The 27,996-nt window shown below is 45.7% G+C and overlaps 3 protein-coding genes across 7 annotated transcripts in view; 1 reads left to right on the plus strand and 2 right to left on the minus strand.

Moving 5' to 3' along the window:
• Positions 1-3,841: 3,841 nt before the first annotated feature.
• Positions 3,842-17,596, plus strand: LOC134423504 (claudin-15-like). Of its 3 annotated transcripts, XM_063166487.1 has the most exons (6): positions 3,842-3,954; positions 4,383-4,655; positions 12,609-12,773; positions 12,921-13,002; positions 15,634-15,744; positions 17,038-17,596. In XM_063166487.1, exons 2-6 carry the CDS (start codon positions 4,436-4,438, stop codon positions 17,135-17,137), a joined length of 678 nt encoding a protein of 225 aa, XP_063022557.1. In that variant the 5' UTR covers positions 3,842-3,954; positions 4,383-4,435; the 3' UTR covers positions 17,138-17,596. The 3 variants fall into 3 exon arrangements, with proteins under 3 accessions (XP_063022557.1, XP_063022556.1, XP_063022558.1); XM_063166486.1 differs by having other exon boundaries at positions 12,609-13,002; XM_063166488.1 differs by lacking the exons at positions 3,842-3,954; positions 4,383-4,655 and adding an exon at positions 8,309-8,617.
• On the minus strand, positions 15,341-20,663 carry DUSP28 (dual specificity phosphatase 28). Of its 3 annotated transcripts, XR_010029142.1 has the most exons (4): positions 20,107-20,663; positions 19,103-19,258; positions 16,570-16,783; positions 15,341-15,714 (listed from the first exon to the last, which is right to left on the minus strand). XR_010029142.1 is itself a non-coding variant. In XM_063166491.1 (3 exons), exons 1-2 carry the CDS (start codon positions 20,542-20,544, stop codon positions 19,124-19,126), a joined length of 573 nt encoding a protein of 190 aa, XP_063022561.1. In that variant the 5' UTR covers positions 20,545-20,663; the 3' UTR covers positions 15,341-15,714; positions 19,103-19,123. The 3 variants fall into 3 exon arrangements, 2 of the variants coding, with proteins under 2 accessions (XP_063022561.1, XP_063022560.1); XM_063166491.1 differs by lacking the exon at positions 16,570-16,783; XM_063166490.1 differs by lacking the exons at positions 15,341-15,714; positions 16,570-16,783 and having other exon boundaries at positions 18,988-19,258; positions 20,107-20,655.
• A 3,340-nt stretch (positions 20,664-24,003) lies between these two features.
• Positions 24,004-27,996, minus strand: part of GPC1 (glypican 1) — a 212,826-nt gene continuing 208,833 nt past the window's right edge. Inside the window, exon 9 of the mRNA XM_063166492.1 lies at positions 24,004-27,963. Within this exon, the coding sequence (XP_063022562.1) occupies positions 27,734-27,963 (230 nt within the window). The 3' untranslated portion in view covers positions 24,004-27,733. The remainder of the gene's footprint in view (positions 27,964-27,996) is intronic.

The following is a 27,996-nucleotide window of genomic DNA, read 5'->3' on the forward strand; positions in this document are numbered from 1 at the left end:
GTCGGGTGGGTGGTGCCCGCTCCGCCGCCATGATGAGCGTGGCAGCGCCCTCACCGCCGCGGCCCCTTGGTGGGCAGCGCTGGCGCCGTGAGCCCGGGGCTGCCGTGATTTCGCGGAATCAAATATGCTGATTTGGACGGGACCCACAAGGATCATCGAATCCAGCTACTGGCTCCGCACAGGACCATCCCAAAGAATCCCACCGTGTACCCTTGAGTGTTGTCCAAATGCTCCTTGAACTTTGTCAGGCGTGGTTATGTGGCCACTTCCTTGGGGAGCCTATTCCAGTGCCCAGCCACCCTCTGAATGAAGAGCCTTTCTCTAATAGCCAACCTAAATCTGCCTCGACACAATTTCAGGCCATTCTCTCAGGTCCTCTCACCGGCCACCACAGCTCAGTGCCTGTCCCTCCTCTTCCCCTCACGAGGAAGTTGCCATGAGGTCTCCAGGCTGAACAGACCAAGTGTCCTCAGCCTCTTCTCATATGGCTTCTCAGGACTCTTCTCCATCCTTGTGGCCCTCCTGTGGACATTCTGGAATAACTTAATATCTTTTTAATACTGTGGTGCCCAAAACCCTCTAGGACTCGAGGTGAGGCCATGTCTAAGCAGAGCAGACCAGAACAATCCCCACCCTGGCCCAACTGGTGATGCTGTGCCTGCTACCCCCCAGGACACAGTTGACGCTCTTTGGTTGCCAGGGCACTGCTGATTCATATTCAACTGGGCACTGACCAGGAGCCCCAGGTCCCTTTCTGTGACACTGCCTTGCAGGGTCTCATTCCCCAGTTTGTAGGTACATTGGGGTTGTCCCATCCCAGGTGCAGAATCCAGCACTTTCCCATTTTAAGCCTCACACAGCTGGTGATTGCCCAGCCCTCTGATTTATCAAGGTCTCTCTGCAGGGCTGATTTATTGAACTGCCCTCTAGAAGCCTTATGGAATAGGCAGAGCTTGTTTCTCCCTAGCCTGCAGCAGCCCAGGAGGTGCAGTGCAGGCTGGAGCTGCTGCCTCAGCATTGCCTTGCTCCATGGGTGGCTCCATATCACCTTGCCACACCTCAGCACCTTCCCTCCCTGGGCTCCTCTGCCCTGCCCTGCCCCACCTCACTTCACCCCACCCCACCTTACCTCACCTCACCTCACCAGCGGGCTGCTCCAGCAAAGGGCTGCTGGGTGACCAGATTCCCACCCCACCAGCTCCTTCAGGTCTCTTCCCTGTGTCTGTATCAAGAATAGTTTAGCCAGCAGGACCAGGGGAGTGATCATCCCCTGTACTCAGCATGGGTGAAGCCACACCTCGACTTCTGCATGCAGTTTTGGGCCCCTCACTTTAAAAAGGACATTGAGGCACTGGAGTGTGTCCAGAGAAGGGCACCAAGGTTTAGAACCCTTGTGTGATGAGGAGTGGCTGAGGGAGCCGGGGCTGTTCAGTCTCCAGGGGCTCAGGAGGGACCTCCTTGCTCTGTACAACCCCTGGCAGGAGGCTGTAGTGACACGGGGCCGGTCTCTTCTGCCATGTCTGCACTGGGAGGACCAGAGGAAATGGCTTTAAGCTGAAGCACGAGAATCAAATTAAATATTAAAAGATATTTTTCCCTGTTCAGGGGTCAGGCATCAGGACAGGTTGTGAGGGAGGTGATGGAGTCCCTACCCTGGAGGTGTCTGGACCTGGGGCTGGGTGGCGTGGTTGAGTGGCTTAGGGGTACAGGAGCAGTGCTGGGTGGACAGTTGGACTGGGTGATCTGAAAAGTCTCTTCCAACCTCAGTGATTCTATGATTCTGTAGTTACCCACACAGGCCTGAGCAGGTGCTACAATTGCCCCTGTGGTGCCCTTGGTGCCAGCCAGGGTGTCTGCTCTCTGGCACTGTGCTGCTCTTCCCAGCACCATCTCCATGCCAGCAGACCTCTGCAGGGCTTGAGAGCTGTGTCAGCAGAGAACAGTCTGCTGTACACACCACCAGCCTCCTGAAATTAAATGGGAAAGCAGAACAGGTGTTTGCTTTGAAAGTAGCTTGTAAGTCTGAAGATGTTACATGCACCTTCCTGGTTGCCTGTTTTGCCATGGACATACTCACCTACACGATACCAGACATGCGTGGGCCACCAGGCTGAGTGCAGAGCTGCCAAAATCCAGCAGCAGAAAACACAGAGGTTTATCTCAAGGGCACACGTGGAGGGCAAGAGGCAGCAGTCACGGATTGCAGCAGGAAAGGTTCTGCTCAGGTGAGAGGAACATGCTCCACAGGAGAGTGTTGTGCAAATCCCAGCTCTGGAGACCCCTCTGTTGTGACTGGACAAGGCTTGGGTGACCTGAGCCAGCACTGAAACTCTGCTTTAGTGGGAGCTTGGATCCATGTGGCCCCAAGTTATTTTGTAGTTCATGATGTGAAGGCAAAGTTAATAGCAAGATGAGAGTGATCTGCATATTATAATTGCAAGTAGTTATAAGACTGATTAGTTTATTAAGATGTTATGACAACTTCAGGAGCAAAATTACAAAGTCAAATTCTTTGGAAGTGGTAGGAAATTAATTAACATTGTTCCTCTTTTTTTTCTCTCTTTTTATTTCCCCTAACTAGTAGTGAAAAGATTTTGCCTTCTCACCCCAAGGTCGGTCTCTGACGAGAAAAAACCTCTGTGAGCTGTGGTAGGAAACTGCTCTAAATGGTTTGGTATCATATTTAAATTTGCATTTTATCTCTTTCTGATTGTGCTGGTGGCCATGGGTCAGCTCAGAATTAGCATGAGCTAAGAAGTGATTAGTAGGTTCAAAGATGTATATTGCTGATGTTAGAAATGTATATATATAAAGGGGAGCCAGTGTTGTAATCAATGCTCTTTCTCTGTTTTTCTATGTAACAAAATAAAAAAGAAGTAAATGAGGTTTTAAACTTTCCATTTTAGACTTTTACCAAACATTTTTGCTTCCAAAGACCTTAGCAGGAGTAATTTGTTTATTTAAGCGACTTCAATATTTTTCTTTGCTAACCCTTCCTGTGCTGTGTTCAAACCTCATACATTTTGGCTGTGCTGTTTTTAATGTTGTTACAGTGATCCTTTTTGCTCCCCCAGGGTTTGTTTTTATCACCTTACAGCTCTTACCTGCATATAGCCTATATGTGTACTTTGTGAGGGAAGATGCTCTGCACTTTGTGTGTTTATTCCTTTTTGGTTTATTGTCATTCTCCTTTGGACAGTTGCAGTGCATATTTGCTATCAGCTGTGCCATCACCTCAAACTTATAACCAGGGCACTGTGTGACAGCTGGTACAGTCAGGTCCTGTGGGGCATGGGCTGAAAGGGGATGGATGTGCTGTTGGAATAAAGGATGATCTGGACAGTTCTATGGGGTTTGTGTGGTAGAAGAGAGTCGGGAAGGGTGATGAGGGAGGAGGACAAAGAGAGGAGGAAGAGCAGCAGTAAATGGCTGCAGAGCTGTCCCAGGCTGCCAGTCTCCTTCAGCCATGAGCCCAGGAGCTCTGTCCTGCCTCAGGCCATGGCTGCAGTCACAAACACTTTGGGTTCTTAATGTCATCCCCTGCACAGGGGTCCAGCTGCATATTTCTTCTTTAGGATGCATCCTAAAACAAATGCATAAAAAGTTTCAGGTAAAGCAGAAGTGGAAGGTGTAGCAATGTTTCTGCAGTGCTTTGCACTCTGATGGTGCTTGGGCAGCTCAGTGGCCCTGACAAAGCAAATTATATGCCAGGTGAAGCTGAGTATATTTGGTACTAATTTACATTATTTCCTAGTAATTTTCCCTTTCGACATGCCAGATCTTTGTGTAACATTTGGCCAGATCTTTGACCCTGGGTCCTTGATTTTTAGAATGGGACAAAGGTCCTGAAGAGTACAAAACTTTTGTTTGGGTGATCAAACAGGTCCTCACAAAGTGCTGACACTACTATCTTGCAGGGAGGTAGAGAAAACAGATTAGAAACATACCATAAACGTGAGTATCACAATTTATCTTGCTTTTAATTTGTATTGGTAGATATTGTAATTGGGAGATGAACCATTTACTAAAGCATTTGATAGTTTTCATTTTAAAATGAATTTCGAGTTAGCAAACAAGTAAGAAATGGATGAAACGTTCCAAATTAAAATTAGAGAATTCTTTGGTTGTCTCCTGTGCTTTTGCTCTGTTTGCGTTTTTTTGTGGTAAATGTGAACAACAATAAAAGTTTTCCTAAGAAAAAATAAGGTATAGAATATTAAATTATTCCAGTTACTTGATGGGATTTCCATTTAGGGTAGATTCCACCTCTTCAGTTCCCTTGTGTGATACATTATGTTATAGGTAGGCCTTTTTAAAATGTTTTGCAAAGGTCAGGCTTGTGTAAAGGTAATGCCATGTGTGTGTATGAACTGTTTTAACAGGTTTCTAATATCAGAAACTGTGGGGAACATCTTTGAAGAGAACTTCTGTCACGATGGCATCATCCTGTCTACAGATCTGTGCATTGCTGCTGGCTTTAGCAGGATTCACTACATTACTTGTTACCACCATGTCCAGCAGCTGGAAAGTTTTGGACTCCACAACAGAGCTGGTCTCTGCAGACTGGGTTTCTGAAGGTCTTTGGATGGACTGTGCAGCAACTGCTGTTGGATCAGTTCAGTGCAAGAAATTTCTCTACATGCTGAGTTCAGACCGTAAGTGAACTCAGTGGTCTTGGCTTTTGTTCATAAAATCCAAGCATGAGCTTCTGTCCCTTCTTTCTGGGCAGGGTGTTAGCAGGCTGGGGGGCACAGAGTGCAGTTGTCCCAGAGGGCACTGCAGTTCTCTGTGCTTTATAGTTCTCTGTGCTTTAGAGTTCTCTGGGCTTTATAGTTCTCTGTGCTTTATAGTTCTCTGGGCTTTATTTCCATTTGCCTTTTCTCCATCAGTGTCTCTCACTGAATTAAAAAACCTCCAGCTTTCAATTTTGTTTCTCCATGTGGTGTGCTTGCCCTGTGTATACAAAAGAATGAGAAGGGTTAGGGCAAGGTAAAATCCCTGTATACCAAAACCTGTCTCTGCTATGATGACATACCAAAAATAGCATTGCAGCCAAAATTCAGCCTAAGGATTGCAGGGGTGCACATGTGTGTGCTCTAGGTGGTGGCACAATGTCACCTGTGTCCCTGCATCTTTGTGATGGGATACCAGGGAGCAGCCATGCCCTGGAGGTGTCAGAACAGCCCAGTATGGGCTGCATGTCTTGTATGGCCAAATCCAGTCCAAAGGGCCACCATGGAGCCAGTGTTTCACCCTACAGTTCAGCTCACTCACTGCTGTGGCTTTGCTACCCTTTCTGGTGTGTTGACATAGAGGTATGGGTGATGTGCAGTAAATCTGAGAATTTTTTTAAATATAGTTTTGGAAGAAACAGCATCTTTTCACTCAGCCTAGTTTTTCAATACAAGCAGATCATAGTTCCATGAACACTGGTGTTTGTGGTTTGGTGTGAGACAGCAATTATTAGATATTCCAGAACTGATTTGATACTTTGTGATAAACCTGTGTATCTGGATTTTTTTCTAGAATTTCTCAGAGGTGGTGAGCTTAAACTAAAATACATCTGTGCAATGGATGCTTCTGTGTTTTCTAGGGTCAACCATGCCAGCAGGGTAATTTATCTGCAGCTAGAAAGAGAAGAAATGTCTCAGTGGGGGCTGGAGAGCATTAGTTTGAATCGTTCTGGATTTTAAAAGTATCTTTCTGTAAACACTGTCTTTATGGTAAAGGACTAGGAAGGACTCACATTGAAGTTCTCTGCTCAGCAGACTGAGTGTAGAAACTTTTGGAAATAGTATTTTGTTAAGCTTTCTGTCTTGAACAGAACCTTGCATTTATTGTTTTACAACTTTCAGTTTTGTGCAGTCACTTTATGAGTGCTGTTAATATCATTTCTTCAAGACTTCCGTGCTTTATAGGTTCCTGGTTGCTGTCACTGCTATTTGTCTGGACTCTTCCAGCACTTTTATTCTGAACGTGCAGTGCTTAAACCTTAAAAATACCACGTGTCACAGACTATGAACTTTGTTTTCCTTGACACAGATGTGGACTTCCTTGGAGTCAGAGCTGCCTAAGTGTAAGGCAGATCTCTAAAGGGTGAGAATTTAACTCTCAACATGCAGCATGTTTGTGGTTCTTCTGCAGGGCCCTCACTTTGGTGGCCTCACCTGCCTTCATCATGAGGAGGCCAGTTTAAGAATAAGTATCAGCATCCATAATGAGGCCAGAGTTTGTAGGCTCAAAAGGAGGCTAATCACATGCTTCCAAGGATTTTAAATACATGGCTCATTGCATCAGAGGCAATGTCAGCTTTTCACGCCATCCTGGTGCCTGTTCAGCTCCTCTCCAGGGCCTCCTCTGTGTAGGTACCAGGATGCCTTAAGTTTCTGGAAATCAGAGTGATGAGATGGGGCCAACAATGACAGCATTTGGTTCCCAAACTGTGGGAGGTGCTGATGGGCAGCTGTCAACACCAGCTCTTAAGCCCTGCTGATGCAGAGCCTCCTGCAGAGCAGCACTGGCTGTTATGCCCGTTGTCTGACAAGCCACAGTTTACAAAATTTACAGAATAATATCCTTGTGGTCTTTAACACATTGGAGAGTGATTTCCTGAAGGGAATTATCAAAATGTCTGGTTCTGTATAGGAAAACTCATGCACTTCAGGCCTGCAGTTTAATCTTTTCTGTTTATATGTGTGGTCCTTTATGACTGCCTGTTGAAATACATTTCTTAACTAGGAAGAGATTTTTTAAAATTATACTCTTCATTTTTTATTTCTATCCTTGCCAGCAATATAACAGCTGTGGACACTTGATTCAAGGTCCCTGCTCTCTCACCTTTTGCTGTCAGCAGAAGTGATTGCTGAGATCACCAGCATAGCACCAGGATATGTGGAAATTAGCAGGAAACTCTTTGAAGGGCTTTTAATGAAATGCAGATACTCCAGGTACTGGTACAGTGTGTTCATTTCACTATGCCATCATTTTTCAAGTTGCAGTGACCAAGCAGAAGGAGGGAATTCTGTAACAGTCACCCGAGATCAATTCTTACCACACACTACCTGGTTTCCTTAAAAGATTGCACAGGATCCCACTGCCAAATCTGGCCTCGTTTAAATCAATGGCAGTGATCCTCTTGAATGCCATGGGAGCCAAAATGTCACAGTGGCACTGTAATACCTTTGGCAGCTGAACCCCCCAACTCACAGCATCAGCTCAAAGTGACAGTGAATTTTGATGAAAAACAACAAATACCTGTTGGAGACAAGTTGGGGCTCTCTCAAAGTCTAACCCTTCTTGTAGTGTTTACATAAATGCTGTGGAACTGTTACCATGTTGCATCATAGCAGAATTATTTTATGAAGAAACTCTGACTCCATTTCCTGGAGATAAGGGCAGGTTATCACTGCAAAAGATGGTTAACCACGTTTGGATCCACAAGTACTTTAAAGTATTAACATGAGTGGGTGATGTGAATTGAGGCTACAATTCTATCTAGCCAAGAGCAGAAGCAACTAAACTGAATTTAACATATGCTTTGCCTAGAATGGCTTTTTTTTTAATCCTAAGGTATTCTAACAAACAGATGCAATTTGCTGAGATGTATTATTTTTCTTATAGCTGTATTTCTTCATAATTTGATTCCTTTTGAGACAGATCTGTCACACCAGCTTCTTCATTTCCTTACATTTCAATTCCATGGCACATACATTATTGCAATTTTAATACATTGTACAATTGTACAGTGTAAGCAGGATGGTTGTTAAGACTGACTGTGTTTAGCTATAGATCAATAGACAGTAAAATATTAATGGAAACCACTCATCCATAAACTTTACCTTCCTGAAGGAAGCTGGCAGTACAGTTGTTGTGCAGTACTTATGACCATAACTCCAAAAACTGCTACATTTTCTAGCAGAAGTATAAAGATTCTGTCCTCAAGCTGTTTTATGTTTGAATCCTCAAGAGAATATTACACAAAAGCTTTTTGATTTGACAGCAAAAATAAAATTGCAAGAAATCTTAATCTAGTGTAAAATCTAGTTGACTTCAGAAAAGAGACAGCAATAAAATATTTGCCTATATTATCACTCTTACAAGGTATTTCGTAGAAATACTGACTGGAGTTTCTAGACTGAGGAAAAGAAAAGGCTCATTTTTCACTTCCTATTAGAAAAAGAATTAATGTGGTCACTTTTTTTACACACTTATATCTTTATCATGAACTGCTCCCACTTCTTATTGTCATGCCCAGCAAGCCTTATCTATGGGGAAAGAGCAAAGAGCAAAGGTAGACTCATTTTGGAGTGAAACCCAGAGATAAAACAGCAAGGAGGCTTCTGAAAGCTTCACTTGATTGTAATCTAATTATAAGGATATTTAACTGTTACTACTCAAAACATGACTGCTACATTGGAAATTGTTGGTTTTATTTTGTCCTTGGGTGGGTTGGCATTTATTGGAGCTACTTTGCCAAATAATTACTGGAAGGTCTCCAGCATCCATGGTTCTGTGATCACAACATCTACGTTGTTTGAAAACCTGTGGAAGAGCTGTGCAACAGACAGCACTGGAGTTTCCAACTGCAGGGATTTTGACTCTATGCTTGCACTGCCTGGTAGGTGACTTTGTGCAGCCTTGTTTGTATTGCTTAAAAACTTCTTGGCCAAAAGTAGTAAGGCTTTTGTTTTAGTAATCTGCTAATACTGGAAAAATAACTGGCCAAGAAGGACTTTGTGGGCTGAAGTAATAAAAATCTCTCAAGCAGCAGAATGTGTCAATGTGTGGCTGTAAACTAAGGCAAATGAAGTCGGTTGATCAAGCATTTAACAAGCATTTAAAGTGGGTTGTAATCTCTAGCATCTCATGGGATGTCTTAGAAGGAGACATTTTTAAATATTTATTTATTTGGAATTATTGTATAGACCTTATTTTGCAATACTTCATAGCTAATGTACTGTGGCTGGAGTTTTTCATGTAATAGGAAATGCTGGTTTTAGCTGAGAAGTGGTAGTGGGTTTTGTGAGTTGAGACTGAAAATTGTAGATAATCCAAGAAATACATGATAATATGCTATACATATTATAAGTTATAGAAGGAATATATGCTATAAATTAATATATCTTTAGGCTTGTCAACTAATGCTGACTACTGTCAGTTAGTTAACTGACAGTAACTAAAGTCTATTTGGATGTGGTTTTAAATATCAAGAAATTCAGATCTGCTGGCCCCTGTCCTCTGTGTCAGTCTTCATCATAATTGTGGTTGTCCTCAAATGCCCAACTAGGTGATAGTCTGTGGATAGTAAAGCATGTTTATGGACAGTAAAGCTATTTTTTTAATTAATCCTGAATAATTCAGTATGTAGATACCTATTTGGAATAAAAATGCCTTCCTTCTAGCTGAATCTGCCCTAGGAAGTGGCTAAACTAAATAGGTAAGAGGATACTCCTAATCTGTAGAATGTGTAATATGGGATTAGTGGGAATGAGGTGTTAAATTCACTTTCTCCCTCAGTCTGAAGTAAAGGCTTGTTGTTGACCAGCTCTAACACTTGCATAGCAATTCTCGGAAACTGTGTTGAGTATTTAGGGATTAATCTGTTCTTTTCATATTTCAGTCTTTTCTAACAATTGCTTTTAGAGAGTGTGTGTGTATGAAGAGGAACATAACCCTATTTAAGCTTTTTAGCCTCAGTAACAGCAGGATCATCCCATCAGACATTATTCTCTGCAGATCACCTATGTCAGTGTGCACCAGCACTGCTGGACTTGATGGTCTGAGAGATCTTTGCCAGCTTTAATGATTCTGTGATTTTATTTGTTCTTGTAAAAACCACTCCAAGGGCTGGTTTGTAGCTTGGTGCCAGTGACTCCAGGCAGCATCTTGTCACTGATGTGTTTATATGGGGTGAGGATCTGCAGATCTGGGCCATGGGCCTGCAGGACATCAGCATCTGGAGAAAAAAGTGGTGGGGGTCAGAGAAGAGAACCACGTGTGTTAAAGCAAAGAGAACAGAAGGCAAGCAGCAGCAGGGCTCCTGAGAGCTATAGATAACAACATGGAATCAGCAAGAAGGTAAAAGTGGGGGCAGAAAGTGAATGACTGCGACAGGCTCTGAAGTGAATTTGTGGGATTAGCTTTGCTCTGTTGAAGAGGAGATCAGTCCAGCAGTATAGATGAGGGGTAAAGGCAAGGGGAAGCAGAAGGGAAACCTTGCAAAACTGTGAAGATAAAACATTTTTAGAAAGGAAAGCTGAAGAAGAGAAGTCAGAAGACACTGGATGGCAGTAACAGTTGAAAGGATAGGTGGGCAAAGCAGGAAAGAGGAAGAGAATGGGTTTGGCATAAGGGCTGAGAGCCAGTGGGACCTCTGAGAAGCAGCCATAGTGCTTGCAGACATGAACCAAGGCAGATTAAAAATTACCATGGTCAGTTTAGGTGTGTTTCAAATTCCTGTTTAGAAACTCAACTGAAACTGCTGCCAGGACGTCAGGGACTGGAGGGAGGGCAAAAAGGAAAAACAAAAGTGTGTCTTTGTTACCTCTTATCAGATGGTCAATGAAGATTTTCCTTGAAAGTTTCCTAATTGGCAACTGAGCTATATGGAATAGTTCTGGATTTTGCTTTATGTATGGGAAAAGACAGGCTTGGTTCTTTTAAACCAATTTAATGCTTTTGAGTTCACTATACCATTTGTCTAAATGACAAATATTTGAAGTGAGGAACTTTTTAAATGCAATATTGAACACAATTGAAACCATGACTGGCAAGTCCATATGGCTAGCAGTGCCTGTCTAGTCACAACTAAGTCAAACATTTGATATAACTAGTTGCCAAAGCATTGTAAACTCCTTTTTTTTTCTTCCCCTTCTTTTTAAAGTTCCATAGGTGTTTTTTCCAATGACAGGATTTGGAAATAATTTCTTACAATTGGTGTGGACTAATAAAATGCACTGACTTTGCATCTTGTTAAATAAGCTAAGTTTAAAATAAAAATTTGAGTTTTCTGAATTGTGAACTAAGGTCCTCAGTTAAGGCTGCTGAGGTTATGGCATTGTGGTACAATTGTATGAAATCCTTTCCCATTGGATTGCAAGCAAGGGTATACTTGTGTGTCCTGGAAAGGTATGGGGAGTCCCATCTAACACTGCAGGAGTCCCCAGGAGCTGAAATGTGAGCTGTGGGACCCTGCTGGGTGATTGGCACAGTGAAAGATCCCAAACCTGAAAGCAGCATTGTTGAGTACTTACATTAGCAGTATCTTCTGCAGGCAAAAACCTTGAACTATTTGTGGTATTTTGAAGGGTCTTTCCACTTTTATTACTGTCTTCATTTTTTTCCATGGAAATTATAAAATTAGTGCTTAACAAAGCTTTAACTCCTCAAATGATTTTAGCCTTCAATTCTGTATATTTATCTCATGGGTGCTCATTGCTACCTTTGGTAACTCTTAAGCTGGTAGGACCAGTACTCTTAAGCCACATTAGGCTGAGTTGGAGTGTGAGAATCACTTTGCCTTCTGTCTCTGTGTCTGATTTTTGTTGTCTGGAGGCAGACAGAACTAGCCCAGCAAGTTGTTGTGGAGGATGTGGAGGGGGTCAGGGAACAAGAGCTTGAATGCTGGCATCAGTGATGTGCGTGTCCAGTTGGAATCAGGTCTGACCCTTCTGACGTAGGATTGAAACTGTAGAGTCATAAAATCATTGAGGTTGGAAGAGAAGTTAATCAAGTGAACAAAGTGAGCAGCTGTGACCCTGCCAGGCTGTGACGTTTGACATGTTTACCTCACAACAAAGGCGCCGAAATGCCACTGGACCTGGCAGGCTGCCATGTTAAAGGACCCCAAAGTCCCCATTAGGGGACTTCCTTTCTTAGGCTGATTAATAATCTAGTCCTGGTTTTTGTGCAATTGATGCCTAGATGTGAAGACCAGGAGCATAAAGGACACACAATTCCAGCCCACCATACCCCATAACGTGCCCACAGCAGCTGTAACCTCTGCACAGGAGAGTGTCCCAGGGAGGAGTCTGCAGCTCTCTGACACACTCACCCCTGCTCCTTACACTGAGTTTGAAGTGCACTGCTAACTGCAGCTCCATTCTTTCCCATCTCTCCCTGGCAGCAGCAAAGCTGGCAGCTTTCTCCAGTTCCTCAGCAGTGCCAGAGCCTTGCACAGCTTGACTATCCCCTGGATTTCAGATGTGTCCTGTGCACTCAGCAGTGCACGTGTCAGGAATTCAGAAACACTTGTGAGTAGGAGACTTCTTCCTGCTGCTGCAAACGGCCACATGTACCACTGGGCATTTCCACAGGAATGTAAGGGATGAGTGGCTTGCTGTAGTTCTTCAGGATTTACTAAAGACACAAGAAGATTTACTGAGCTTGTGAAGTGTAGCCATAGTTAACTCTTAAATCTGTTTGACTTGAAGGCTAAACACACTTGGGTTTGGAGGCTTCTCTGAGCCATGTGACAAAGTTGGACAAGATTCACTTATTACTGTACCTGTTAATTTTGTCACTTCCTCTAATCACTTTTATTTCTTTCAGCACAAGATTAATGTCATTTCTGTATAGATCCTGATTTGTTTTCTCTTTTTCTGTCTCAGCTCACGTTCAGGCATGCCGTGCCCTGATGATTACTTCCATCCTTTTGGGATTCTTAGCTGCAGTACTCACACTGCTTGGCATGAAGTGCACAAACATTGGGTTGAGTGATGAAGATGGAAAAATGAAGTTTACTGTCACAGGAGGATTTCTTTTTGTTTTAGGAGGTAATATTGACACTGAAATGAGAGGACTATTGATACTTTGTATGGCTTTCACAGCCAGACTAAATGAAATAAACATTCTTGTTTTAAATCTGTTACAGCCCTTAATGGAATCATTGACCTGTGTGCTTTTTAAACTTTTTCTGGTAGGTCTCTGCTCCATGGTGGCTATTTCTTGGTATGCTGCAATGGTTACTGCTCAGTTTTTTGACCAACTGTACGCTGGAACCAAGTAAGTGAATGTGTCTGTCACACCAAACCCCATCGTGTGTTGGACAGCTGCACTGACCTCAGCTGCTCCAGAGTTTCAGAACCTGGATGGATCCCATTATCCAGTCCTACAGGAGGGAAAAATTGTATTCAGGGAATCTTTTCACCTCAGAGATATTGGTGGGGAGGGAGGACAGGTCTTTCTGCAAGGGTTAGTGAATGTGAGAGGAATACCAGCCCCACATCTGAGGGGGTTTTGTACTGTGTTTGCATTTTCTTCACAGACTCAATTAGGTGTGTATCTCAATGTTATGAAGAAGAAAAGGTAAAAATTCTTAATCAGCTTCGACATTTAGACCAAAATATGTACAAAACTCAAGTTCTGACTAGAATAAAGTACCTCAGATGTACCTGCAAGGGAAAATCACCTGCAAAGCAGCTGAAGCTTTGTACTAGAGATGTGCAGAGAAATCTGCTGCCTGTCATATATGTCTGTATATTAACAGCTCAACATTTGTTTGCCTTATGAGTTAAAACAAGGCAAAATCTGTGGGATTATCAGCTAGTGCAGTTGCATACAGAGAAGTTTTGAGGTATAAAAGCCCTTGCTCTTTGTCTGATATAAAAGTAACAGTTGTCAAAACCAAATGGCAGCTTATGGCACCTTATCTAGGTGCCCTGTTTAGGAATGAGGAACAAGGGTAGAGGTGACTGTGCCTCTCCTTCAGAGAAGGGGGAAGGAGAGGGAAACATTGTCTGTGGAATATGAGACATCTATAATATACTTCTACCAAGTATATAAATCATAGATCAGTAAACTATAAATTGTTAGTTGCTAGGCTCATATTTGAAGTGTTTTGTAAAGTTCCCACCCAAGAATCAGTTCAGGGAAGTCAGAGGTGAAGTGCTTTGTGATAAATCAAAGTACTTTAGGCAGTTGCTTTTGTTGTTTGTCAGTTTTCCCTGGATTTTCAATGAAGTGCTTGGAAATAAATTGTATTTGTGCAGTTACATTTGTTGCTTTATATCCCCTTGGGAGAACTATATGAAGGGTAATAAATGGATTAGAGAGCTGAAACAACAGCTGATAAGGAATTTCGGTTAGTCGGATAGTTGGTGTGTTTGATAGTTACCTGCTGCAGCTTTGGGGCTCATCATCACTGCCTGTTAATCAGTTACCAGATGCTTTGCATTCAGTAGCTAAAGAATTTTTTTTTTTTTATATCTCAACTTCATGTTTAAGTTATTGATTCGCTGATGAATTAAGTTTGATCATTGGTAAAGCTGAACATGCAGCCTGTGGGACAATTTTAAATTAACTGGCATGCCAGTATTGATCTTCACTCTTAACAGGCTGGCAAATCTGGTTTTTCAGATTGCATTTTTTCAGTCTGACTTCAGCAAATTACTGATGTTGACGTCTGCTAATTCTTAGAGGAGTTTCTCCTACAGCTCTGAAGGCAAACTAAGTTCTCCTGCAGTATCTCCTAAATGCTTTGCTTTGGTATGACATCTACAGCATTCTTGTCTGTAGGTGACTGGTGAGCAGAAATGATTGCAGGCACTGGGGCAATGTGCAATTTGTGCTCCTGGGTTTGTTTGATAATCACTCTCTGCTTGTTGCATGTTTGGAAGTACCTGAAGCAGTGGAGACCTTGTGGCTCCCACGTGCAATGAGACACAGAGAGCTGTGAACCTGTGTAAACTCTGAATCCTTCCTGTTAGCAATGAACTCCAGAGGCAGAACCTTTGACACTTTTCAATAATTGTGTTTCCAAGTGGAAAAAGTGGAAAGAAAACACAAATCTCTGGTTCCATGGTACCTTCAATGCAGTCCAGGACACTTTTTTTGCCCTTATATTGGGTGTCTCAGACCAGAGATGTACAGGTAGATTGTGGATAGTTTTTGTCTGATCATGAAAATTGGTTTTCCTCTTTTTATGAGACTCCTGCCAGACTGTTCCAGACTCAGTTATGTCTAGTCTTTGGGACAAATTCATTATCAATTAATTTCTTGGACTGGACTAGGGGGTTTCCTGAAAGGTTTAGTTTTGTACAGTAAAATAGGGAGCTACTCTTTTTCAGCCTGGGACATTCATAAATGCCTTTCAGGCATACATCCACAGAGGGTGCTGAATATCCTTTAGGGTATCTAAGTTTGAAAATGAGCCCTACTCAACCCTATTCATTGAAAATAGTTTGAAAACTAAACTTCATACTTGTAAGTGACCTAGTGTTGTGTCCATAGAAAACTGATGTCTGTGGTCAGCCTTCTCTCAGCATATAGACAGCAAGATCTGAATGATTCAGTTGCACAAAATCCTTTCAGTGACACAGCCAATAAAAGGGCAAAATAACTGTTGTGGATTGCACAGATTGTCATTATTATTTATTATCAATAATTTGTTAAATATTGTTAAATTATTCATTGCTACTTATCTTTATGTTGCTTAGTACTCTCTGTCCTGTTAGTAATTTGGCAGATCAGCTCCATACAAATAAGAGTTTTACTGAGCAGACACAAAGCCAGATCTGTTCTCTGTTAACTGTTGAAGTGGCTTTCAGTTAGCTGATTTCTACACAATTAAGAATTTGTTTGCATGGTTTTGTGATCCTGTTATAAGTTGATTCCATAAATTCTTTCATGTTCCAGGTATGAACTAGGAGAAGGTCTGTACTTAGGCTGGACTGGATCTGTCCTTTATATACTTGGTGGGATCCTACTGACCTGTTCCTGCAGAGGGAAGGAAAAACAGAATTACAGGTAATCTTGGATTTGCCAGATGAAGGAGTAGCTGTCAATCACACACCACTTTCTACCTGTGCACTGTTCTGTCTCTCTGTCACCCTCTGGTATAAATATCTATAAATTACAGACACTGCTATGGCACGTCACAGACTGCTGATGGCAGGGGGTGCTGTACCAAACACTTGTGCCCCCCAGACAGGGTGCTTGGTGCATCACCACCAGCACTCACCTTTAACTTGTACTTGGTAATTCTGGGCACTGCTGATGGTGAAAATGGGCAGTGAAAGAGCAAACTGTCACCAAAAGAAAAGTATATAAACCCCCATAATGAATTATCCAGTTTGTCTGCAGTACTCACTGTGAGTAAAATATTCACTGTTCAGTCTGCAGAAAGTATAAAGGCATTTCCCAAAGCACATGGAATTGATCACTAGAAACATGGTTCTTTTCTTGTTCTTTTTTCTTGTCTTGTTGCACATTACATCAGGAAAGGTGAGATTTCTGGCCTCAATATTTAACCTTCCCTCCTTTCTTGTTTCAGTCTTAAATTTTGACACATACAGAAGGCCTCTTTTTGAAGGAGAGGGATGAAAGAGGCAGAAATAGCAGAGGTCCATGTCTGCCAGAGCTCAAATAGCTTGGAGGTTGTACTAGCTGAGCTTGAGAGGGTTATAATATGCAAGGAGGAAGCATATTCACTGTTGGTCTATTTAATCTTAGGAAATTGATATCAAAATGTTGTAAATGAGAGTTCCTCTGGTACTCCATTGCCTAATCTGAAACCATTTCAATTTTATGGTAATATTTCATCAGCCCCATTGGACTTTAAATCTTGCTCACCTTACTTTGTTACAAAGTACCAAATGCCCTGAAATGTCCTGAAAATCAGGTACAACTGATCTATGAAATAGAAGTTCAACATGATGAATGACAGCTGAAGGGGTAGGGTGAAGGTACTTCTGTTTTCTTTCTTTGTCATCTTGACTGCTGTATGAAAACCTGCAGCTTGTACAAAGGTGCTGAGGGCTTCTGCTTGAGGCCTTGGCTGAAATGCCTGGAGGAAGAGCAGATGGGAGTTGGGAATGCAGAGTGTGGATGAGAGATGCTGTGCAGCCCATCAGGGACCCCATCCATTCCCCCTTAGCTACCACAACAATGAGAACAGGAGGCCTCTGATTTCTGCCCTCTTGTGGAGAATGTGCTGTGGGTGGGTTGGACACAAAGCTGAGTAACTTCTAAGTATCTGAACCCATGGGCATGTGTCAAAATAATACCTCTTATTTTGTATGTTTTTTTCTTGCTTTACAGTCCCAAGAACTATGCATACTCAGCAGCCCAGGGACCTTCTCAGCCACGCATGTACCCCAGGAACTCTGAGACTATCATAAGCAACAAGGAATATGTCTGAGCTCCCACCCTGCATCACCTGTAGTGTCAGTGGCTTATGAACTCCAGTAAGGAAGTGAATGAACTACTTCTTTATTCTGGTTCCAAGCTGCAATCCTATGCCTTAGTTTGGAGCAGTACCAGGAGGAGGTATGGCTTTCAATGTAAATAGCAATGGTTTTCAGATGTAAATAGCTTTCTACAGAAGATGCTGTGATGTGAAATCCTGTGCCATGAAGGTTTCTGCATGCTGAGAAGCCTGGTAAAATTTAACTGGAGGGCAGTATATGCTGACACTCAAGAGCAATGGTTCCTATTTCAGCTGACTCAAACATGTGGAACTGATAGCTGTATCTGACTGCAAGTTCATATGCCTCACAGTTAGAAATGTGTTTTGTTTTCATTAATGTTTAGCTTCCTTCTTTTGTTTAGCAGCTTAAGCTTTTGACAAGAAATAAACTTTGTTCCACAGACAAACAGATTTTTTGACAAGTGGAATTCTCTAATAAGCATCTTATGTTATACTGAAATTCTTATTATATATGATAGTCAAGGTTTATAAAAGCTACAGAAATGTTTCCAGAATCTGCTAAAATCACCTTCAAATCTGCAGATGTGCAACAAATTTCTTGTTGGCTGTAATGCAGACACATAAGATAAACAATACAGAATGAACAAAACACAGCTGGGAGTGGAGAAAGCATCTGGTGCAGAAATGCCTTGTGGTAACTAAGAAAATGATAGCCTGAAATTTTAATTTTTATTCCTATGGTTTCAGCTTTTAAAATAACACTAGTTTAACTTTGAGCAGTCTTTAACTTTGGGAACTTGTACTGCATCTGAATTTTCTAATTCATGTCATTCCCAAGTGTTTTGATTTTCTGTCATTGTTCCATCATTAGAATTTCTGCCTTAAATGACTCCACTGCTGGGAGCATGTTTACCTTGTGTGAGCACTCAGGCAGATGGCAGTGAGCTAACTTTACTTTGTATTTATGCTTTCAGCAAGGTGGAGTGGAATTTCACTCTGAGGTTCTCAGGTTCCATAACTTGTCCCTTTATATTACAATGTGTTCATGCAGTTTGACAAAAGTCTGTTTTGAAGGGCTGGTGATGAACAGGTAGCAGTCTGATCTGGAAGTTTCATGCCCAATAGATCATTTCAGAGGGCAGCCTGTAAGCAGCCTCAGCAGAAATGATTTGGCCATGCTGCTTGCATGCAGGAACAGCTGATTTGTAAACTGACACATTAAGGCATGAACTGGGCCCTGTTAGCATGAGTAAGTAAAGCTAAAAGGAGTGGTGATTGCTTCTAGAGTGCCAGTGTCATCTTCTTCCCTCCACTATCATCTGCAGTTTTTAAAATAATTCCTTTGGTGTTTTAGAGAACAATTTCAAAAGCTGAAAAGGCACTTAGCCTGCATGATGGGAGCAGAACTCCTTACCATTACTGTATATTCTGTCCTCTGGATTTTTAGGTAATTTTGAAGGTGCTTTGTTCTTGTTGAACATAAGAAGAACCACAGAGACAAAGCATCAACCACTGTCAGTTTCCCACCAAAGGCTGTGTCAGCTCATTAACATGAATAATGATCCAGTAGATGAGAGAGAAATTCAGAACTTCCTTGGTCTGGCATCATGTCTTCTAATGGCATCACTGGGAAGTTTAATTAAAAACCAGGAATAAAATCCCTGTGTGGTAACTCCTTCCTTTGTTCAGGACATTGTTACCATACTCAGTGTCATTCAGGGGGAAATAACTGCTGAAGATTCCAGGCCTTTCTCTGTTTGTTTACAGTCCTTCCAACCATTTTCTGTTTCTGCTGTTATTCCCTGCTTATCTGCCCTCTTTCCATGCATTACCAACAGAAATGCTCTGCATGAATTTAATGAACCATCATCTCAGTTATGGGGGTAAAATGTTTTATGTACAGGTGATTTAGGAAGTGATTTTTTTTTCCTTTTTTTTAACTCTGTAGCAAGTCACCTCACTTTCTTTAAAGTATCTTCACACATTGCTATTTTCAAGTCCTTTGCTCAGCGGATCAGAGTGCTTTGGTATCTTCAATTCTTCTTCATATCTCTGCAGCTGAGACCAAAATCCTGCATTTGGCTCTGCTACGGGTCTGGCAGTTTTCACAGCCTAGAGAACAGGAGAGACACAGTGGAAGCAAGGTATCCTGCATTTGTGGGAGTCATGCAAATGAATTTTGAACTTAAAATTTAGAGAAGTTCTACTTTGGTTTTGATTTGGCTGCAGAGTAACAAACAGCTATTTTGGTGAGCTGACTTCACTGTGTGCTCGCTAGGAACTGCCAGGAGGCCTGGTTACAGAATGGATTCATGGACAGGACACCAGACAGAGCTGTCGATCTGCTGGAAATGGGAAAGTCTCACCAAGTGCAGTGACACTGCTCATGCTTAAGGTGATAGTGTGAAACTCGGTCACTCTGCACACCTCAGTCTAAATTAAGCAAATTGGCTGTCTAAAGTGACAGATGGGTGAAGACAAAACCCAGAGAGCACGAGCAGTTTGTATTGGATGGGCTTCCCAGGAAAGCTGACACATCACTGCTAACAGCCGTGTAGCTGTGGCTGAGAGCAGCTCCTGGGCACTCTGCAGCCCTGGCTGGATGTTCCTTGCTGAGAGGAGCTGGCACACAGCAGCAAACCCTGCACAGCAATTCCTGCACCCACTCACTTGGTCTCTGTCTTCACTTACCGTGACTGTGCAAATGATAGAGAAAATGCTCCCTAAGCAACCAGCTTGGTATGTTTGCTACATGTAGAAACCTCGCACTGAAAACTTACTAGACTAAGCTGGGCATGAAAAAACTTACAGGGGACTGTTTAATGAAATGTTGAATCTCTGTATAACTGCTGAGGGGCAGGAGGAAGCACCAAAATAATTCTACAAGAAATTACTCATGAGAAGCATTGCGTTTCTTCCCCAAAAGAGCTGTAAATACGAATCCGGACGTCACACATTACCTCAAAGGCGTCCTTGAGCGGGAGCCGCCGGTGCCTCATGAGATAAGCGGTGCAGATGGCGGCGGAGCGGCTGCGGCCGTTCTTGCAGTACACGAGGCAGCGGCCCCCGGCCCTCACGGCCGCCTCGATGGCGGCGCCGCAGGGCTCGAAGTAGCGGGCCAGGTCCTCGGCCGGGTCATCCAACACGGGCACGCGGATGGCGCGGAGGCCGCGCAGCGAGGGGAAGGGCTGCTGCCGGGTGACATTCACGCACAGGGTCACCCCCTCCCGCAACAGCAGCTCCTCGTCGCACGCTGCCCTGGCCGTGCCCAGCAGCAGCGAGGCCGTGACCGGGCAGAGCCGGGGCATCGGCGGGCACGGGGCACCCACCGGCCCCGCTGGCGGCGCGGGGCTCCCGGTGCCGGCACGGCCACCGCGCTCTGCCGGTGTGTTGCACATTGCAATCTTACCCTGCTATTTTTATCCCTCCCTACGGGATGGCACGGACAGGCTCCAGGCAGGTCCTAGTGCCGGCCGCATCCCAGACCTGCGCTGGGAAAGCTGAAAGCACTTTCGGAGCTACAGCTCACTTGGAAAGGCAGTGGGTTTGTACCGTCGCTACCCCCAGAGCAGCTGATACCGGCTGTGTTCTGCAGCATTCCTGCCGGGAATGCTGCTGCTGCTGCTTATCGGCCGTGTTCTGCATGGCAATGCTGCTGCTGCTGCTGCTGCTGCTGCTTATCGGCCGTGTTCTGCATGGCAATGCTGCTGCTGCTGCTGCTGCTGCTGCTTATCGGCCGTGTTCTGCATGGCAATGCTGCTGCTGCTGCTGCTTATACCGGCCGTGTTCTGCATGGGAATGCTGCTGCTGCTGCTGCTGCTTATCGGCCGTGTTCTGCTCGGCAATGCTGCTGCTGCTGCTTACCTGCTGTGTTCTGCACAGAAATGCTGCTGCTGCTGCTTACCTGCCACGCTCTGTAGGGGAATGCTGCTGCTGCTGCTGTTTACACCGGCCGTGTTCTGCACGGCAACGCTGCTGCTGCTGCGGCGGGCAGTGCTGTTGGTGCAGTGATGCAACGCTGAAGTTGTGTCAGGGTGGGTTTAGGTTGCATATTAGAAAAAGGTTCTTCACCCATAGAAGGTCCAGTTGGGCACTGGAACAGGCTCCTCGGGGCAGTGGGTGCAGCACATGGTGTGACTCTTGGGGATGTTCTGTGCAGCACCAGGACTTGCACTCCATGATCCTTGTGGGCCCTTCCCACTCAGCATATTCTGTGATTGATTTGTGATTTTCCAGAGCCTCTCGATGCCCCTTTCCTACAACAAAAGCTCCAGAAAATGATTTACCAGGCTGGCCAGATAGCATAGTGCTGATCTTTCTGGACTTGAGTAGAATTGCTGGTGTGCTGCCAGGGCAGAGAGCATCCTGCACCTGAGTGTGCTGCCGTGGGTTTGAACTGCACAGGATGGGTGGGGATGGGCCAAGCCCAGCCAGGTGAAGGTCACCTTGGCCAGTGTGGGCAGGTGCTGCAGGGCTGGTCACAGGTGCCAGCTGCTTCCTGGAGGCTGAGCTGCTTCAGCCCTTTGCTTTCAGGCCAAACAGGAGCACTTGATTCATACAAAAATGAACCTGACACAAAAATGAATCCGAAGTGTTGCAGCAGCAGAGCAGAGACTGCTGTGAAGTGCAATGCCACCCATTCAGGAATGAGAAGTGAGGTACAAGGAGGAGCTTTTATTCGACCATGGAGGGAGGAGAACTGGACACACACCTGCCATCATTTGTGCCAACAGCAGCCTGTCAGTGAGAAGTTGGCTCTGAGGCCAAGGGATTCAGCTCTCTCACACAAGCACAAGAGCATGCTGTCCCCTTCTGTTACCCAGCACATGAAGGCTGATTCACCTGCCTCTTCTTCCTGTGCTCAGGGCATGGCTGCTGCTGCAGGGCCCCAGGAGGCTCAGTTCAGGCTGGGGAGGAGAAAGCTCAGCAGGAGACCCCTGATGCTCCCAGCAGCATGGGGAGGGCTCCTGGGCCCCTCCACAGCCACTCTTTCCAGGGATATTGGACCTTCCCTGGCAGTGACTTGCCCAGCTTAGCATTCCATGGCACACCCCTTATTGCCAGGCCATGATGGGGGCACTGAGGCAAGGAGCCTCTCTGCAGTCCCTGCCATGGACTCCCCTGTGGGACAGGCACACGGCAATGCCCCACACTGTGGGAGAGCTGCTGCCCTGCCCTCCTCTGACAGGGGCTCACCCTTCTGCCTGCACCCATCATTACCTTTCCTGGGTCCCTGCAGAGTCCCTGGGTGGTGCTGCATGGGCACACTCCAGTTCATACCAAAACCATGACTTGATTTCACTTGGCATCACACTGGCTGTGCCATGAAACCTCACTGATCTCTGTGGGTGGCAGCAGCATCAGATGGCTCTGGGATCCCCCAGACAAGCCAGGTGGGAGTTACTGATTTACCAGTTCCTGCAGCCCATCCCAGCACTGATCCAGGTGTTCCCTGGGTGACACCATCTCAGGGCACCTTTCTTGTCACTTTTGCTCCACTGGGGCTGCAGCTGAGCCCCCTGTCTCTGAGGCTGTGGATGTTTTTAGGCTGCCTGCCTGCAGCTGACTTCAGAATGGTCATTCATGCCACCAAGGGGCGTCCTTCCCCCCAGCCCTCCCTGCACCGTGTCTCTGTGGAGAGGAGGAGGTGGGAACAGGGCAGTTGTCACCACACACAGAGTAATTGATAAGTTAAACACAAATGCCATCTTCTGGCACTGAAGGCAGTTGCTGCCTCTGTAAGAAGATGTTGAACTGCAGGGTAAGAGCATCACCCCTCGTTAGAAAGGGTTTGATGCCTCAGTCCAGATTTCACTGGGTATTCCTGGTTTTGGTGGCCCTGGCAGGCAGGGTGCAGTGCCAGCAGCCCCTGTCACCATGGCTGTCTCCTGTCCCCCTGCCCAGCAGTGATGTGAGGCTGCAGCCCAGGGGGAGCTGGGATTGTACCACAGCCTCCACCTCCTGCAAGCTGCCAGCAGTGAACTGGCCAACATGCAGTGTTCAGTGACATTATGGACTGCAGAAATGCTTTCAGACACCTTTAGTAAACACCAAGCTGTAAGAGGCTGTTATTTCAGATCATAATTAGACACTGAGGAGGCAAAGCAGGCAACTGGTGTGCACAAAGCCTCCAAGGAGAAGACCAATATTTTTGCACTTGTTATATTTATATAAATGTGTGGATGTGGTGCAAATAGCTGCAGGAGAGGAACCTAAAGAAATACCTACTCACTCAAGGGTATCAGTCAGTTTATTAAATGTAGCTGATATTTGCTTCCAGGCAGAAGGATACACTTCAGTTTTCAGTTACCAAGTCTCTCAGACATTTCATGAGCAGCTTCCAACACCTCACCTTGACAGCTGCATTCCCCCTGTTCTGGTGTGGATGGAGCTGAAGCACAAACCCTTCTGCTGCACCAGTCCAGTCTCAGGCACGTGCTGGAGATCCAACATCCCCCTCGCTGCTCTGCCTGCTGTGAGCTGTCCAACAGCTGGTCTGTAATCACCACAACACCTTGCAATGACCAATACCAAGGGCATTTCTGATCTTTGCACTGTTATGCCATGACTTAATGTGCTTCTAGATGAGAAAGAGACAACTTAGGATCCTCAAGCCAGGCTCACCTTGTTCCCACAAACACACATCCACAGAACCCAGCAGCTGCTCCTCTGAGTGGTGCAGGAATGCAGGAAAATCCCTGCTGCCAACACTGCCATCAGCCCAGCCTGTGCCTCAACATGGTTTCCTTCCTCAGGGCTCCTGACCTGGCCTTTATCTGTGCCTTAACAAGTCAAAAAGAAAGAAAAAGCCAGACTTGGCTTAAATGGAGAAGAAATAATTGCCCTGTAAATCCAGATTTGTCTCCAGCCTTTTTATTTATACAAGGATTCAAAGAACATATTTCAACTTTAGATAAACAGTGCAAGAGAGTTACAAGTACCTTGGTAACAGAAAGAAATAGATAACTGTCCAGCTATGCTGATAAGTGAAATAATTCTTACTCCTGCAGATAGAAATGCATCTGTTTAAAGCAAAGGTGGACTTTAGATATTCTGCTATACCTTAGCCCCTACCAAGCCCACCAGAAAACAACAGGCAGCTTGTCATCTGTAAATGAGAAGTAGCTGTGCTCTCAAAGCCTTTTGAGACCCTCACCATTGTTTAAAACATACACATTATGGCACAAAGAGCAGGCTGAAAGACAGAGACACTTGGAAATCCACCATTGATGGTTCTCCCCTTCCCAGGGATTGGGCCTTTGTAAAGATTTTTTCCTACACCACTACCCCCTCCATACACCTGCCAAGTGTGAGCCTGTTCACACCAGAACACGATGGATATTGCCATCCTGACAGCATGGGAGCAGATGTTTGTCCCAGCCAGCCCAGTTGCTCAGAGATCCCCCCATGCAGCCAGCCCAGAGCAGCCATGGGGAGGTGTCACAGTGTTTTCCAGCAGGCAGCAGCCCAGGAAATGTCATTTAGAAGCACTGAAAGGCCCCAGGTTCTGCACCAGCCCAACCAGGCTCAGGACTTGTCTGGACCCGGGTTGATTTCAGCTTGTTCAGCCATACCAGTGGTAGTTTAGTCAGCAGTAATTTCAGATTGCTTTAGTTTGGAGTTGATATCCCGGGGGCTTTCAGCCATTGCAGCTCCTGGGGAAGGTGGCACAGCCAAACAAACCCAGGGCACCTCATGGCAGCAGCTGGGGAAACACCTTCAGGGCAAGGGAGAGCAGAAACACCGAGGAACCAGGGAGCAGCAAAAAGCAGCAGTGCAGGCTGACCATGGGCAGATGGAAAAATGAACCCACAGGGCCACCCTGAGCACTGCTGGGCACAGAGGGGCCGAGCCCCTGCCCTGCCCCACCTCAGGCTGCTCTCCTGGCTCACCTGGCCTGGCCTGTGCAAGGTGGCAGCTGCCACCCTCAGGGCCACCAGGGATGGGGAGTGGCAGCTCAACCCAGCCCAGAGGGGAAGGCTTCAGGAAGGGTTTCCCCTGCAGAACAGATTTTACTGTTTCTTTGAGGCTTTGCCTTATTAATTTGCACTATCGGGTTTTTATCTTGTAACAGAACCACTAGTTGGGGCTATTAAACTGTTAAAATACTAACTGGATAATCAGTAAATTCCTGGCTTCACATTAAAATGTACAGGGGCCCATAAGAAGCTCTTGAGGATAACAGGCAAACAGCAAAAAGTAATTGCACAGAAATGGAAGTGACTTTCAAGCTCCCATTCTCCCATTGCCCTCAGCATCCACGTGTTAAAGCCCCAACCCAGCTGTGTTTTGATGAGAATAAGAATACAATGTTTTAATTTTTCCTCCCCCCCCCCCCCCCCCAGCTTTTTTTTTCCCCTTTGGATGTAAAGCTTCTGCAGAATTGGTTGTGGGGATTGTTGGAACTGAAGGTTAAATTTGTATTTGCAATTCTGATTTAAAAATTTAAAAAGAAAAGAGAGGAACTCTTTAGAGCAGTCAAAATCATGTGAATTTGCCATATGTCTAGCAGCAAATAAATGTAGACAAAACCACTGCTTACATTGATCCTCTGCAGGGTTCTGATGGGTGTAGTGGCACTGTCTGTCCTTCAGCCATTGTCCAGCACCCAGTGTTCATTTCTGACACCCAGCCAGATCAGGTCAGGGATTTTGCCTTTCAGGGAGGTGAGGCCAAGGCAGAAAGGATGTGACATTGGTCACTGTGGCTTGGAGAGGCTGCCAGAGCTGGCCTAAAAGCTCTGCCTGTTCTGAGGCACCCTCAGTGCCCCAGGGAGGGCAGGGAATGAACTGGCTTTCAGCATTACCTTGCTCATGTCCTCATTTTTCCTTAAATTGCACACTTCAGGAACTGCTAATGTTAAAAATGGAGGTTTTTCTTAGAAAAGGGGGAAAAACCTCCATTACAGCCAAACCCCAACCCCAAATGTTTGCTCAGCCCAAAGGCACATCTCCTCTGGCAAGGCAGAGCAGAAATGCTCAGATGCTGTGCAAAAGCAGGAGACAGCCCAGCTGTGCCCTCCCTCTCAGCCCAGCACAAACCTGTCTGGAGCTCAAACCCAGGCTGTGAGTGCTGCTGGCCCAGGCAGCCACAGGGACTGTGCTGTTCCAGCCTCTGCTACACCCGTGGCTCCAGCCCAGGCCTGCTGCCCACCAGGCACAGCAGCCTCTGGAAGCCCCAGCACACAGCCCTAAACAAGCACAGACACTCCTACAGCTACAGGAGGACATTTGTAACTTCACCACCACCCCCAGTCTCAAACCTGGCCCAGAGCCCGCCCCACTGAGCAATCTGGGCTTAGGGCAGCTGCCACATCACCCAAAGGCTGTGAGTGGTGGGATGGGAGCAAAGGGTGAGCCTGGCCCTCCCCTGAGCCCAAACAGAGCTGCCAGGGGTGTCTGACCTGCTGGCTCAGCCCGTGCCTGCAGGGGCTAGGGAAGGTGAACTGGATGATGGGGAAGGAACAGGGAAAGTGGGAATCCATTCAAAACCTACAGTACAACTGAAACAAACACCAAAGGTAAAAAGAAATCCCAAACAAAATGTTTCCTTTTCTCACATTGCCCCGAGCCAGTGCCCTGGGTAGGGCCCATGGTGGTCCCCAGCAGCCCCTCTCTGCCCTAAGGCAGCTGCTTGAAGGGGCACAACCAGTCCCAAAGCTCCAGGGAGTAAAATGTCCCTGGTCTCTCTCATTACCAAGAAAAAACCTGCATTCCTGTCTATGGCTGGGGCCAGAGAAGGAGGAGGCAGCACAAGTGTCTGTCACACAGAGAATCCCACTGTGCACATCTGCCTCTCTCTGTTACCCACAATGGTACTGCACTGCAGGTACAAATTGGACCATTCTTACTTGGGTAAAAAATGGCTTTCCAACTAGCATGCAAAGAAAAAGTACCCAAACCCCAACCCCTAACACTCATTCCCAGTCACGTAGATGTAGGAAACCTACATTTCAAATTGTCCTCAGCTACGAGCTCTAGTCAAGAAACCCACTTGTGACCTTTCCAAAGAAAAGCGAGTTCTGCATTTTTGGGTCCAACAGCCGCTGCCAAACTCGTTCAGTTCGACCCAGCAAAGCTGCTCACGCTCCTGTGTACCCCACCGGAGGTGAAGGGCCATCTCTGCCCAGCTAGGAAGCACAGAGGAAGAGCCCAGCGAGCCCCTGAGGCAGCACGGGCCGTGCCGAGATCCCGGCGGGCCAGGGGCGGGGCAATTGCATATTCCACCGAGCAGCAGCACAGCTGCCCGCGAGGGCTCGGCCCGGCTCCCCGAGCTCTCTGCAGAGGCTGGCTCCAGCCCCAGGAGCCAGTTTGTGGCAATAACAAAAGTAAAACAATGAGGTATGGAAAGAAGGGCCCAGCATTGGGGAAAGACCTAGAAAGAAGAAAACAGCTCGAGCACTGCCAGAAATAGCAAACAACTGAAACCTTCTGAAAACCTTTTTCTCCTCCTTTTTTTTTTTTCCTTTTTTTCTTTTTTTTTGCCAAGGTGAATTAAATACGTCCTTTGGTTGGTTGGTTGTTGGTTGGTTGGTTTTGGCAAAGTGAAGCCCTCAGCCGCAGTCTGTGTCCTGGCTGTGCCAGCGAGTTACCGCCACAAGTGCTGCGGGGCGGAGGCAGCCACCCAGAGCAGGAGGAGGAGGAGGAGGAGGGAGGCAGAAGGCAAAGATCTGCTGCTGGCCCCATGGACGCCGTGTCCGGACTGCTTAGGAATGGCGTGTGTTTCTGGCTGCCTGGTGCTGGGGCTCTTAGAAAGTCTTTTGCCACAGACGTCATCAGGACAGCTGTCCCCGCTCCCGGAGCCACTCATGTCGTCACCTGTGCAGAGACAGCGTGGGGTGAGCACACACT

This window comes from Melospiza melodia, chromosome 12 (assembly GCF_035770615.1).
Source record: "Melospiza melodia melodia isolate bMelMel2 chromosome 12, bMelMel2.pri, whole genome shotgun sequence".
NCBI classification, from domain to species: domain Eukaryota; kingdom Metazoa; phylum Chordata; class Aves; order Passeriformes; family Passerellidae; genus Melospiza; species Melospiza melodia.

Bases quoted from the DNA above. Each gene is read 5' to 3' on its own strand.
- DUSP28 (XM_063166491.1), bottom strand. From the start codon at position 20,544: ATGTGCAACACACCGGCAGAGCGCGGTGGCCGTGCCGGCACCGGGAGC. The intron at 19,259-20,106 runs GTAATGTGTGAC...CCTGTTCTCTAG, and splicing joins CGCTCAAGGACGCCTTTGAG to GCTGTGAAAACTGCCAGACC.
- LOC134423504 (XM_063166486.1), top strand. From the start codon at position 4,436: ATGGCATCATCCTGTCTACAGATCTGTGCATTGCTGCTGGCTTTAGCA. The intron at 4,656-12,608 runs GTAAGTGAACTC...TTTCTGTCTCAG, and splicing joins CTACATGCTGAGTTCAGACC to CTCACGTTCAGGCATGCCGT. The intron at 13,003-15,633 runs GTAAGTGAATGT...TTCATGTTCCAG, and splicing joins CAACTGTACGCTGGAACCAA to GTATGAACTAGGAGAAGGTC.